General features: G+C 44.9%; 1 protein-coding gene across 1 annotated transcript in view; it reads left to right on the plus strand.

The window, feature by feature from the left end:
* The first annotated feature begins 9,549 nt into the window (after window positions 1–9,549).
* The window catches only part of LOC103822078 (ubiquitin-conjugating enzyme E2 R2), a 123,408-nt gene continuing 118,624 nt past the window's right edge, over window positions 9,550–14,333 (plus strand). The window contains exon 1 of the mRNA XM_050986445.1: window positions 9,550–9,876. Within this exon, the coding sequence (XP_050842402.1) occupies window positions 9,565–9,876 (312 nt within the window). The 5' untranslated portion in view covers window positions 9,550–9,564. The remainder of the gene's footprint in view (window positions 9,877–14,333) is intronic.

Genomic DNA, 14,333 nt, shown 5'->3' on the forward strand with positions numbered 1-14,333 from the left:
ATAGCAACGGAAGGATAAGTTTTTTGATCCCTTAATTTTAAGGTACCCCCGAGATAATTCCACAAGTAGGATGTCAGAACTCAAGACATACCTCTTGGAGTCTGGAGTTTCCTGGGACCCTTGCCAGGGGGCTCAGAGACCCTGGCACACAGCCCAGAACACCATTGGGTTCGAGTGCGGGCCATGGAACAGCTTGGCACCTTTGCATGAGGAGATAGAGGCCACGGCAGTTTAGATGGTATAGGGATAAAGTATTCACAGAGTGTAAATGTAGGTTTTAGGATTTTTGGTATAGGGGTTTCTGGTGACAAGATGGAGGGATTTGGGCGTGTCTAGCCTTTCTTCTTCTTCTCTACCTCCATCTTGGCTGGTGATGTTGGCACTTTAAGTTTGGTCTAAAGTAGAAACTCACTGTCTAGCGTGGATGATAGGTATTGGAGAATGATTGTAAATATTGTACACGTAGTTTGTAGTATATAAAGATAACACTGCCCTGGGGGTGGGCGGAGTGCCTCTGACTGTCCTGCCGAACGGATCTCGGCTGGACAGGGAGAAAGAATTTTATAGATAAGATGTAATAAACAACCTTGAGACTGAAAAATGAAGAGCCCTGACTCCTTCTTCAAGCACCAGGCTGGGAAAAGAAACTTTTCAACTTTTTCGGGGTCACTCTGACCAGCTAGAGAGAGAGACCCCGGCAGTAGGACACATGTGGTCTGTGACTATCAGTGCAAGTGGCAACACCAGAACCGAACTTGAACCCTTTTTAATAGGTTCTGGTCCAGACCTAACAAAACAGATCTGGGATGTAACTGCAGGTGGAAACCTCATGTGGGAGCTTGGAAGTGCAAATACTGTGATTCTTATGGCAGGGCAACTATTGCTGGGGGACCACTAGGCCCAGGAAGCAAGCTGTGTCTTGACCCACACATTGATGATGAAAATTGGAAAGGTCCCTTTGCCAGCGGGACCTGGGCTTTAAAAGGGCATTACTGAATTTGTGGACAGTGTGCTTACTGCAGGTTACTTCCAAACTGGTCAGGGATATGTTTTATCGGGTATATTAGACCGTTGTTCTTTCTGCTACCAGAAGTTCAGGGAAATCAGTTAGGAATCAAGGTATATGATGATCTAATTAGAGAAAAGTGGTCAATTGATGTATCCCTGGCTAGAGGGAGCACCCAAAAGTGGGGTGAAGATGAATGACCACCTGAACGAATCATACAACACTATGGACCAGCCACATGGAATCCTAATGCATTACTATCAGTTGCCAGAGAACCCATTTATAATTTAAATTGGATATTTAGGTTACAAGCTGTCTTTGAAATAATAATGAACCAGACAGGTGCAGCTCTTGACCTCCTCGCTGACCAATCTACTCAGATGAGAAATGCAATATTTCAACATCAGATGGTATTAGGCTATTTATTAGCAGAAGAAGGGGGAGAATGTAGCAAATTAAATAACTCAAACTACTGTTTACAAATAGATAACAATGGAAAGGTGGCAAAGCAAATAACAAAAGAAATAACAAAATTAGCTGATGTACCGGTCCAAACATGTAAAAGATGAGAATAGGACATGTTTTCGTGGTTACCTGGTGGACTATGGGTTAAACAAATGGGTTTTTTTCTCTTATGTGCTGGAGCAACTCTAATCTTTTCACCATGCATGATCCCTTGCTTAGTACAACTTATTCAACATGTGATCAAGGGGATGCAGGTAGTAGCCATGCCTACATATACAGAAATGGATACAAAAGGATGGAAAATGATGCCACTGCAAATAATTGCAAAACCAAATACAAAGACCCCGGAACAGGAAATTAAGTCAATGATAACTAAAGCTTATAAAGACAATCATTAAAAAAATAAAAGAGGAGGGATTGAGAGGAATGACAGATTTGTCTTTACAAACAAGCTGTGGGTCTGCTGGTAGATAAAACTAGCACTGAGAGATAAAAGAAACAATGGGAAGGATTCCACTGATTGATGAATGGAAAAAGATATTTGCCTTTACAAATAAACTTTAGGTTTGCTGATAAACGAAATTGGATATTGAAAGATGAAAGAAACAATGGGGGAAAACCCTAAATTCCATAAGAATTAAAAATTAAAAGGGAGGGTTATACATTAGAGGGAAATCTTCGGTATCAGGTGTTTTGGAAGTCTGTACCTCTCAAGTACCTCAGCCAATGGGGAAAGAGAGAAGGGAAATGCAGCCGGGAAATTAGGATAAAAAGGAGGCTTTGTCCTCCAAAAATTTGAGAGACCCCAGGGGAATGCCCCATGGCCCCTTTATTCAAGTAAAGTAAAAGGACTCCTCTGTCTCCTATTTGGACATAAACCTCTGATGTCTGTGGATTAATTTTCCTGACATACTGATGCAAATGGTGCTCAACATCCTCAATGATCCAGAGGGTTGTCAGTTGCAGCCCTCAGGAGTTTCCCAGAAAATATGGATTTCCTCTCGGGGAAATGGAACACCTGACTGCGACTTAAATCCCGTGGCCAGCAGCCAGTGGAGATTCTTTCAAAGGAGCTTAAAAGGTACCCCAGCATTCAGGCACCATTTGTTGCCATGTGGCATGATGGTAGAAATGCTGCAACCTCCCTCGAAACGTCTCCTTCAGAAGCCATTTGGAGTGAGGCCACGAGAACCGCCATTTCAAGTCCATGCACACGCACACACCACAGGCAGCTCAGCAGAGGGAAGACAGGAAGAGTCTCTGTACGATGTATTCCAGCAAAGGTTTATTGCATCCACCACGCCAAAGGGATTAGGGACAAAGACACAACCATGTGGTGTACACAGGTGTTTGTGCTTGAATTTATTTTATTGATTCCTTGTTAAGTGGTTTGTTTTGTTGTACCCCCATGTTCTCCCCGTGTTGTTTTACCCCTTGGTTTTACCCTCCTTCAAAGCTGTCCCTCCCGCTTGTTCCAGCTCTTTCCCTGCCTGTCAAGGCAACCCAGCTCCTTTTTGTTCTAGGACCTTCCCTGCCACTCTCACCTTGGGCCAATCCCTGACTACACCACCCCTTTGGAATTCCCCTATTCCTCGAAGCCCCATTGGCCCATGTGACCCATCCTCTCCACCCTCCTACCCCAATTGGCCCCAGATACTTGATGTAATCCCCTCACTCCTCCCCTGAGGATTCCCTATTGGTTAGCTGTTTGTATTCACCCCCTGATTTGTATCTGTGTAAAACCCCTTGCACAGGAGTGCCTGGGGCTCTTTGTTTCTGATCCCTTTACTTGGAATAAACCCTTCCTTGTGGAACCTCAAGACAGAGAGCCTCCTCCTTTCTCTTTTGCCTGGTCCCTGTCGTGGCTTGCATCTGGCACTATAGAGCAAGTAGCTCTAAAGGTTCTGCCTCTGGAAAATCCCCATACGGAGGCAGTTCCCCACTCCTGGCGTGGTGCCAGAGTTCTAAGAGCTAGCCTGGGCTCCAGCAGTCACTTCACAGGCTTAAGTATGGGGTCAGCGGCCAATGACCTGAGGACACAGGGGCAGTGCAAAGGGCAGGGCAAAGGGCAGCAACCTGTAGGGAGGATGAGGGATGAACAATTGGGGTGGGCAGGGTCAACGGGCCAATGGGGCGAAGCAATCTAATTTAGTGCTGCACAGCACCATGGGGGAAGTCCTCTCTTTCAGCCTAGGTGGGGAAAACTCTATGGTAGATCTTTCTAGGGCAAAGCCTGGAGGTTTTTTATTTTCCCAAAGCTCCTCATAGGACTTTCTAGACCCTTCACCAGCTTTGTTGTTCTTATCTGGACACTCTCCAGAACTTCAATGTCTGTCTTGTAGTGAGAGACCAAGAATTGGCCACAGGATTTGAGGTCTGGCCTCACCAATGCCAAGTACAGAGAGACAATCACTTCCCTGGTCCTGCTGGCCACACTATTGCTGATACAAGCCAGGATGCCATTGGCTTTCTTGGCCACCTGGGCACCTACTGGCTCATGTTCAGTCAGCACCCTCAGGTCCTTTTCTCCTGGGCAGCTTTCCAGCCACTCTGCCCCCTTTCTGCAGCACTGCAGTGGATTGGTGTGACCCAAGTTTCCCATTAACCCAGATGCTGCTGACTCATGCTCAAAAGCATCTTGTCATCCCTGTGATGAGCTCTGTCTGAGGATCAACTTGCCCTATTTTTAGGTGAGAGCCAAAAGGTGAATTTTGGACATAACTTTATTCTCAAAGATTCATAGTTGTTTCCATTGAGCACTTGAATGGTCTCTTCCCCAAATATAGAAACCTATATAGGTGCCAATGTAAAGGTGAGGATTCTTGTACACCTGTTCTCTTTTTCTGGAGGTGAGAATCACCCCATGCAGCAACCCTGCATTGCTCACTTGGGCAGCAGAGCAGAGAATTGCACTTTGATTTCCCTTGTTAAATGCTCAGGAATTTCTGGGAGGAAATCTTTCCTCTGCAACAGGGCATTAGTGCCTGGGCTGAGAACTGTCACTGTGGTGCTTGTCTGCCCTTTGGTCTGAGACCAAGGTATCTAGTGTAAATAATTGAAGCAACCCCAGATTCTTCTATCACCAGTTCCTCTGGGGCTGAGAAACCAGCCTGTAAAGCCCCGAGTGATGTTTGCCCTCGGCCCACAAGCAATGTGTGCTGCTGTGGTGGGCACAATGTGCTGCCAACACTGGTATGGCATTGGCTGGATTTGCATCTAGTCTGGACGATGGCACTTCAGGAAGGAGATGGAGGAAATAATCTTGGCCCCTCTCTCTATCTTCCATATCCCCATAGTGGTCTGGACAAGAAGAAACAGGATGAGCTTCACAGGGAACACACACATAACAGCTCTCTAACAGGGAGGTGAGCTGAGCCCAGAGATACATTGACCTAGGAGCAAGTGAATTTCCACTTTGGGCAGTTTGAAGGAAAAATAATAAAGAATTGGTTGGGCAAATATGTTTTGGGCTGTTTAGGACAAGCTGATACTGCCATGGGGCAGGAGAGTAATGAGGTAGACCTCCAGGTGTCCTGCTCTGCTTCAGTACAGCCCAAGGAATAGCTGTCTGTGGTTTGAGTTACAAGGGGCTCTGGAGGGGGCTGTAAGCAGTTCACAGGGGAGATGAGCAGAGGTCCTAGTCCCTACCTAATCTTTTCCATCAAAGGAGCATCCATCTGATGTGCCAGGGGTGAAATGGTGTTAAAGTCCAGCTCAGAGTCACTAAGATCCCTCCTGATGCTTCAGCAGAACAGAGGAGCAGGGAGGAGGCAGCAGGAGAGGAGACGGTGTCATCTTTTAGCCCAGGTAAGTCCTGTTTCCTAGAGGAAGAAGCAGATATTTTATCCTTTGAGCCACTCAGGAAAGAAATTGGCTAAAGCACTGAAAAATATTGGGTGAGATGATCTTGCCCCAAAACCAGAGTCACATATTTGGGACCTGCCCCATCTTCCCACCTTTTGTCCTCTCTCTCTGCCAGCTCATGGGGCAGTAATCCTTTAATATGACACCAAGACGGTGTTTACATTTTCAAAGTTTCTGCTGTTGATAAGCAGAGGAGTTAAGTCTCAGTTTGTCATCCTTCATGAACATGGCTTGCAGGAAGGAGGAAAGAGAAGAAAAAAAATATTCAAAATAGATTATAAGAACAAAGCAGGAAGAAATTGAAGAGAAGTTTTCATCTCTGATTTACATCAAGCACCTGTGACATCTTGAGGTCCAGTTTATAGTGGTAAATTCTGCTCCCAGGATGGGATTACTGGCACATGTGGCCTATTACTCTCCCAGTGAGACTTCCCCTTCCTGGAGCCACCTGTTCCTACACCAGACCAAATTTCTTGTTCTCTGAGCCCAAATAACAAACTGATTCCTTCAGGTGGAAAAAAAAAAAAGGAGATGAAGAGAGAACAACTCTACATTTTGATGTAGAGCACACCTCAAAGAACCCTGCTTGCAGGTAAGCAGTGACCATTTGTGGGAGGCCAGCTAAAGGAGGAGGACAAGGCTTCATCCTTTCATTGAGATATATTGGTGCTGATTAGGAAGAGGAAATGTCAAATAAGTCAAAAAGTTATGTCAGCCACAGGGCAGCCTGGTCATGGGGAAGGGGACACCAGGCAGAGCAGCTGAGTCTCCCCTGGTGTGCAGGCAGAAATGCAGGCAGGAACCTCAGAGGGAGCTGCCCAGGCTTCAAAGTGATCTGTTGCTTTGACAGTTTCTATTTTCTGTGATCATCAGATGTTTTTGTAGGAGAGGGGGGAAAAAAACTGGGGGGGGAAAAGACCAATATTCTCTCTAAATTCAGACCTGATGGAAAATTTTCAGCTTGCCCTATTGAAAACACTGGGGCTTGCTTTACTTTCTGCCTTGCATGATTGCCTCTCATTAACATTTGAGACAGGCAGCAGGCAGGGAGAAGTCCTAAATAGCTCTAAACCTAGCTTCTCCCATCTTTCCCAGCCTTAGGCTGGTTCAGACAACGCCTTTGTTGGAGGCTGGCTGCAAGGGAAGGTGTTTCAATTACCATAGGAATAGGGGCAGTGCAATCCCCAAAGGGCTCAGCTTCTGCACATTGAATTAACGCAACATTTTCCTCCAAACCTGAGCAAAGCCATGTTTGATCATGGTGTGAGCTGAGATGCTGCGTTAACGGATCAGGTCCTTGCTGGCTGGTGTCAACTGGGGAAGGTCACAGCATGGCCCTCCAGGTTGGACATATTATTAGACTCATTAGTAATAGAAAAAGGTCATGTGGAGGGGCAGCTGTAAGTGGGTGCTGGGGTTGGGGCATTTGGGAATGATGGTGGCCGTGATGTTAAACTTGGGCATTTGGGAGGTGGGGATGGAGGTGTGAATGGGGCTGATAAGATTTGGGGACTAGGGAATAGTAATGAAGCATGGGCAGCTGGGACCAAGATGTTGGGATTGGGAAGAATAGAGATGAAGACAAAGATTTATTACTGACCCCTGTCATGGGGCCGAATTGAATGTGGTGGGCAAAGGTGAAGAGCTTTTTCTCTCCTGGAGAGAGCACTGCTGAGAGCGTCATATCTGCAACCCTTCCAGATATGGCTCAGATGAGATGGTTGGTCAAACACAATGGTGATGGAAGTACTTTCTACCCAGGAAGCCTGGCACCAAAGAGCACAGCTCCCAGCCCACATATCCTGCCAGTCAACCTGATCCTGTATTGAAAAAACATTATGTCCATCAACCCAAGACAATTTAAGGAAGATGTTAAAGTATGTGAATGCATCCAGGAGAAGGCAACAAAGCTGGTGAAAGGGCTGGAAGGAATGTCCCACAAGGATCTGCTGAGGGCTCTGGGTTTGTCTACTTTGGAGAAAAGGAGGCTGAGGAGTGACCTCATGACTCTCTGCAGCTTCCTGAGGAGGGGAAGTGGAGAGGGAGGTAGTGAGCTCTTCTCCCTGGTATACAGCAGGATCTGTGGAAATGGTTCAAAACTGCGTCAGAGGAGGTTTAGACTTGACATTCAGAAGCATTTATTTGCAGAGAAGGTGGACAAACATTGGAACAGGCTTCCTAGAGAGGTGGTTGATGCTCCATGTCTGTCAGTGTTTGAGGCATTTGGGTATCAAAATGCTTTAACTTTTGGTCAGCCCTGAAGTGGTCAGGCAGTTGGGCTAGATGACTGTTGTAGGTCTCTTCCAAATGAACTATTCTAATATATGCTATTCTATTCTATTCTAAGACATAAATAAAAAGAATACGGGACTGAGCTCCTACCAGAAAAAAACACCCATTGCAGTACAGCCTGGCTGCTAAGGAGCTCCTCCAACAAACAGCATTTCAGCCGTGCAAGTGTATGCGAACCAGCCCTCCAGCCTCCAGGCTGAGGATGTGAGAGCAAATTAAGCAACTTTCTGTAAATCTGAGCTCACTCCAGGGTGGCAATCTCTAAAGGAAACACTCCTCAATCCCTCTCTATATAGCAGCATCTCAGGGTCTTTTACCATTTCATCCCTGGACTCCATGTAATCCAATGCCACAAATTTATATTAAGGCATTAGGTGATTTTCACTTTTATTCACTCCCAGTTTTATTTGGCTGCAAGTCCACAGACAACAGAGATTTCCTTCAAATAACTCTGACATTTTGGGGGACATTACAATTAGTTTAGAAGTCATCACAGCCTATTAGTTATTTAAATTAATCCTGCTAGAACCACAATAATTCTTTATTAAGAAATAGGCATCAGCTTTTCTGTCAGGGCTGTTACATCCTTATTACTTCTCCTGTCCTGGCTGAGATAAGATGTGCAGCTTGCAACTACATTTCCATGCCAGACATTTCTTATACAGCTGTGGGGTCCTTTGTGCTGCCAAGCCAGGTGCGTGAATTAACATTTCCAGAAGTGAAATCCAGAGTCTTACCATCTGGGGTTGTGCTATGCTATTTGTCCTCCTCCTGAATAATAAATGAAAAAAAAATAAAGTTATTTATTTTTACAATAAATAATATAGTTAATAATATCACTTGATAAAGGCTGAATAAGGAATAGGAGATCACAAGCATGGTCTGAGGTGCTTGCTCACATTCACAGGTCAATGTACCTTGCAAACTCCACAAACGTTTTCCTCCCTTAACCATATCAAGAAATGGAAGGAAAGATTGAAACTGTATTTTCTGCTTGTAGAGCCTCACACATCCGAAGAGCCAAGTGAAAACAACACCAGTGGGAGAGAGATAACTGCTGGTTCCTCTCCTACTTGAAAGGAATGAGAAGGAGGTGTCTTTACATACAAACTGATGGCCTGATGGTAGATAAAGCCAGATACTGATAGGTGAAAGAAGCAATGGGGGAAAACATAAATTCCATATGAATTCCACTAATTGACACAGACTGTTACTCACTCAAGACTGTGTTAAATCTCTGGATTTAGAGAAAAAGAACAGAGACACAAAGAAAAAGGGGGGGGAGGGGTATACATTAGAAGGGATCTTAGGCGTTTTTTGGAAGTCTGTACTTCTCAAGTACCTCAGCCAATGGGGAAAGAGAGAGGGAAATGTGGCTGGGAAATTAGGATAAAAAGGAGGCTTCGTCCCCTAAAAATTTTGAGAGACCCCAGGGGAAATGCCCCATGGCCTCTCCCTTTATTCAAATAAAGTTACAGGACTTCTCTGTCTCCTTTTTGGACATAAACCTCTGGTGTTTATGGATTAATTTTCCTGACACACTGCTGCTTGGGGGTTGCTGCAGGATTTTTAGGGGACCATGGGTCATGCAAGGTCGCTCCTCAAAACCCATCCTTTGTACAACAGCTGCTCTTTTTTGACCATGAATGTCTATCAGTGCAGCAGCACGGACTGGCCGTGCCCCACCCATGACCCTCACAGAAAACCACCCCCTCCATCCCACTCATAGCTCTCCACCCAACTTTTCTTCCGCTTTACACGACATGTGGACCTGCCCCGTAAGGGCTGATGCAACGCCAGGAACCACACACCCATGCATTCTACAAACGGTATGGCGGAGAGCGCTGCCCCTTTAAGTGCGCCGGTAAAGGCGGGGCGGGGCTTGCCGTGCGGCGGGGTGTAGCGTGGTGCGGCGCAGCGCGCCGCGCTGAGGTCAGATGCGAGCGGGCGCCGTCACAAAAGGAAGTGGTGGCGGGGACGGCTGTCAGCGCGGGGTGGGGGGCCTGTCGGGCAGCGCGACGGCGGCGGGGCAGCGGCAGCAGCAGCCTGGGCGGCGGGGGCCGCGCCGCACCATGGCCCAGCAGCAGATGAGCAGCTCACAGAAAGCGCTGATGCTGGAGCTGAAGTCGCTGCAGGAGGAGCCGGTGGAGGGCTTCCGCATCACCCTGGTCGACGAGTCCGACCTCTACAACTGGGAGGTGGCGATCTTCGGGCCCCCCAACACCCTCTACGAGGGCGGTTACTTCAAGGTACGGCTTTTCCCCGCTCCGCCGGCGGACCGGGCCTCCCGCTGCCGCGGATGTCCCGGCGAGCTGCCGCTGGGGCCTGCACCATTTCCCTCGCCGCCTGCTGGGCCTCTTTGTCGGGTTCGGAGGGGCCGCGGCGGGCTTGCGGTCACTGTCAGCTCCTCCACCCTCCGCGGGAGGGGGCCGGGGCCTACGGGAGGAGGGAAAGCAGGGCTCGGCTCCCGTAGATAGTGCCCTGTGAGCTGCCCTTCCCCGCCCGCTGCCAGCGGCGCGGGGACGATCTTCAGGGCATGCTGGCTGGGGGCCTGCAGGGCCTCTTCTCTTAGGATGTCCTCTGGGAAGAGGAGGCCGTGTTATAGCTGTCTTCTGTTCTTTTATTTCTCAGTTTTAACCCCTAAGAAACGCAGGTACCTCATGGCAGAGAGCAAATTCTTCCCTTTCAACCCTGAGTTTGTTCTCTTGGCTCTAGTCTGTGTGTGTTTATTTCAGAGGGGCTTCCCTTGATAGCTCTGTCATGTAGCAGCATCCTGTGTAGGATGACAAACTCAAGATAAAAGCTGTGAGGTTGTTTTTTTTTCAAAACCCCGTGGACTTCATGACTGTTTTTCATTATTTTTTTCCCCCCTCTGGTTTCCTTTTCTTCCTCCAAATTTCTAGAGGGCAGCCTTCAAAGGGTTACAGCAACACGGAATTGGTGAAGGTAGATAAATTAAAAGCATTTGTCTCTGAGTCTTCCTGTTAATCCGAAAATGCATTTGTGGTTCTCTTGTAAATACAGTGAGCAAGAAATCTGGCACTGCTGCCCCAGAAAAGGGGGGGAACTTAAATTCTCAAAACAGTTGGAGGAGGAATTCCATGATTTTTCTTAAAGAAAGCAGTTGAAAAGCCATAGTGCCTGCAGAAGATCTGTTCCATCGGGCAAACCCCTTTCCACTTGATGTCTAGCAAAATAATGTCCCCTTCAGCTCCCTTCTCCCAGGAGTTATTGTTTTAGTAGTGGCTCCTGTGTCTCTCATTTCATGCCCTTTGAGTTCTGTCAAACCAAAATAAATTTTGGGATAATTTCTTTGCTTGGCTAGCATGCATCTTGGCCTCTCTGGGTGTCCTGGATTCAACTGGGATGGAGTTAATTTCTTCTCAGTAACTGTTACAGTGCTGTCTTTTGGATTCAGAATGAGAATGGTGTTAAAAAGATACCAGCGTGTTAGGGTTTTTTGCAAAGTTGTGTTTATCTTAAGTCAAGGACTTTTTTTTTCCTTGTCTTATGCTCTGCCAGTAAGGAGGTTCACAAAAGAAACTGGGAGGGAGCACAGCTGGGACAGGTGACCCAAACTGGCCAAAGGAATATTCCATACCTTAGAATGTCATGACCAGTATATAAACTGTGGGGAATTACCCAGAAGGATGGCCAATGTGGGTTCAGGAAGGGGGGGTGTCTGGCATCAGTCAGCAGGTGGTAAGCAACTGTATTGTGCATCACTTATTTTTTCCCTTTTTATTATCGTTCTTATCATAATTTACCATGATTGCTGTATTTGACTTTCTTTTCAATTATTAAACTGTTCTTATCTCAACCTACAAGTTTTACTTTGATTCTCCTCCTCATTCCGCCACAGTGGGATGGGGGGGGTTTGAGCAAGGGACTGCATGGTGCTTTATTTCCAGATGGGCTTAAACCACAATGCTGGGTCAAGGTTTAAGAGCTTTGTTACACAAACCCAGAATTAACTTGTATCATATGGAATAATAGATTTGTGTTCCATTTGGCTTCATTATTTAGAAGGAAGGGAAGGCTTTGGCACAAGGCTTGCTTTTTGTAATGAGTTGGTGGACATGCTCCTGTAGGTGTGATAGGTATATTCTTAGACTCGCCTCTGTTATTGCTTATTCTGGAAGTTGCTCTAGTTTTGGGTTGGTAATTGGGCCATTTTTACATCTGAATGGTTTGACAGCCTCTTCCTGCACTTACATTACTCATCCATTTTTTTCCAAAGAAATCACAATGGATCAAAATATTTTTGCTTGGGAACTATATGTATGTAATTGTTCTTAGAAAGAAGTTAGAACAATCTATGAAATAATCTGGGGATGTGCATTAACAAGTGTAGACTTTAGGCAAGGTTGCTAGTTGCCTTACCTCAATATTATGAATGTGATATCTTTTTTGTTTTTTTATGTCCTTGAAATGTTGTACCTTTTTTGTAAATCCTTCTGACCAGTCCTGTGATACTTATTTTGAGAGTGTGAGATGAAGGTCTCGTGATGCCTCTACCCCTCCACAGGAGAGGAATTCTCTTCAAGCATCATGACTGAAGTCTCACATATGTTGTTTCTGTCTCACCTTCCCTCCATGAGGAGCTGCGTATGGTGGGGTTTTTTTGGTAGTGTTTGGTCTTTGGTTATTCATCTTAGATTCTGAAAAGTGATTTTTAGACCCTTGTTCTGTCACTAGGGAGGAGTCCTGTGGTTCCGAGAAGTGATGTTGTTGACTTACTTTGTATTGGGTCTTCAGGCAAACTTTTAGATGTGTTAGACTTGGCTTGCTGAATCATTTAGAAATAAAATAAAGTTGGATATTCATCTTCTGGGGTGACTTCTATGATATATTCATAGTATATGCAAGGCGAGCACTAGTTTAGATCAGCATCTGATTTGTTTTTCAGATTTCTTGACTTGATGAAATATTTAGCTTCATCTTGTTTTGTCTTTTTAGTTTCCTAAGATTAGGTAAACAGGATTAGAAATATGCAATCTGTAACTTTTTTTAAACTTTGTGACAATGAGAATTTGGGAAATTTCTTCCACTTGAGGTGTGGTTTGAGGGTAGGAACTGGAAGGGAAGTACAAAGGCTTTTAGTTAAGCTAAAGTATAAATATTTTGAGAAAAGCCTGTATTTAATGTGACCTTAATAAGGTGTTGGTGCTAGTTGGTTGGGAATACAAATGCTTGATTTGTGCTCATGAAACACTTGGACCTTTTGACAGGTTGTTTTTTCTTGAATAAATATGATTTTTATCTCTGGGTTGTTGAACTAGCTGAAGAAACTGAAATGAGGGAAGTGTTTGCTTTGTACCTTTTTGACAGGAGCTACTGTTGTTAAAGGCTGGTTCAACATATCAACAGATTCTGCTTTCAGTTGCTAATCCTGTAACCAGTATTTGATAAATTGAAGCAGAAAACCTGTCCCCCTGTATATTTGTTTAAATGGTAGATTATCAGTATCTTAGTGCTGTCTGCAGTAAAGGCTGGGGACTTGTTAAAAATTCAAGCACAACATCTAAGCATATTTTATAAATATAGCATGTTCAGGTTTACTGCAGTACTTCATAGTTTAGGACCTCCTAGCTTGATGGAAAGGGCAGCAGTCTTCAGAAGCAACCACTTAGTAGAGAACAGCTTGTATCAGTGAAGGATAGGAACAGTCATGAACTGCAAGTCCCCTTCATGCAATCAGCTAAAAGTGTAAATCTGCAGTGAAGGTTGTCACAAGCCCAGATGTTTCTGAATGGCTGTCCTTATCCCTGTTAATCTTTGCCTTATCTAGTCACTTTATGTAGCTATTCATTATGATTGGGAATAATGTTTTGGGCAACCCTTTGCTCAGGTTCCAGATCACCACCCTCAAGGAAGGAGTTCAGTTATTTCATACACTGGTGACCTCCCATTCTTGTGCTGGAAGCCAATATTTCAGAGAAGGTGCAAGTGAGAAATTATATAAATAGAAACTTCATTATTAGATGTGTCGTGCTGCCCAGAAGCACAGTTTGACCAAGTTTGCTGTGTCAAGGAAATAAGAAGAATGAACTGCACTGTTAGAGTTTGGTAGTTCTTAGGACAATTTATTTCATAAGGTATTTTTGCTATATGAAGGAGCAAATCTTGAAATAAATGGGGGAGGGAGGAACCTAAGCATTAGCTTAGTTTTTTCAAGTAATTGGGGGGCTAAATACTTGTTAAAGCATTGCTTTTCCTGCTTTTTGTAACTTGTTAACTGTGTGCTACTTAGATTTCTGTATTATTGGATCTCAGTTTCTTCCAGGTGATTTGTTTTGATTTCAAAGCGACTTGCAATATGTGAGAATAATTTTTTTTCAGAGCAGTGAATTGATATGGAACTTACAGGTAACTGATGGCAAGTATGAGCACCATGCTTAAAAGTTTTGGTCTTATAAGAGGCTTTCTAGAGAGCTTAAAATTAAGCAAATAGAAGTTGTAACTAGTAGAACACAACTCCACAAAAATATTTCTTGGTGCCAAAGAACAAATGTGTGGTACTCTGAGCATAAAAGCTGCCTTTTGCAGGCCTCTGCATTGCAAGGTGCTACAAAGCTTCTCTCTCAGTGTAATTAAGCTTCTATTTTTGTTTTCTTTAGGTATTGTTGATGTTAGTAAGCAACCCACCTATCTGTAGGATAGGATCACCTATTGTTGGCTATCTCCAAAGTGAAAGATATGAAGC

Source organism: Serinus canaria, chromosome W (genome assembly GCF_022539315.1).
Source record: "Serinus canaria isolate serCan28SL12 chromosome W, serCan2020, whole genome shotgun sequence".
Taxonomy (NCBI): Eukaryota; Metazoa; Chordata; class Aves; order Passeriformes; family Fringillidae; genus Serinus; species Serinus canaria.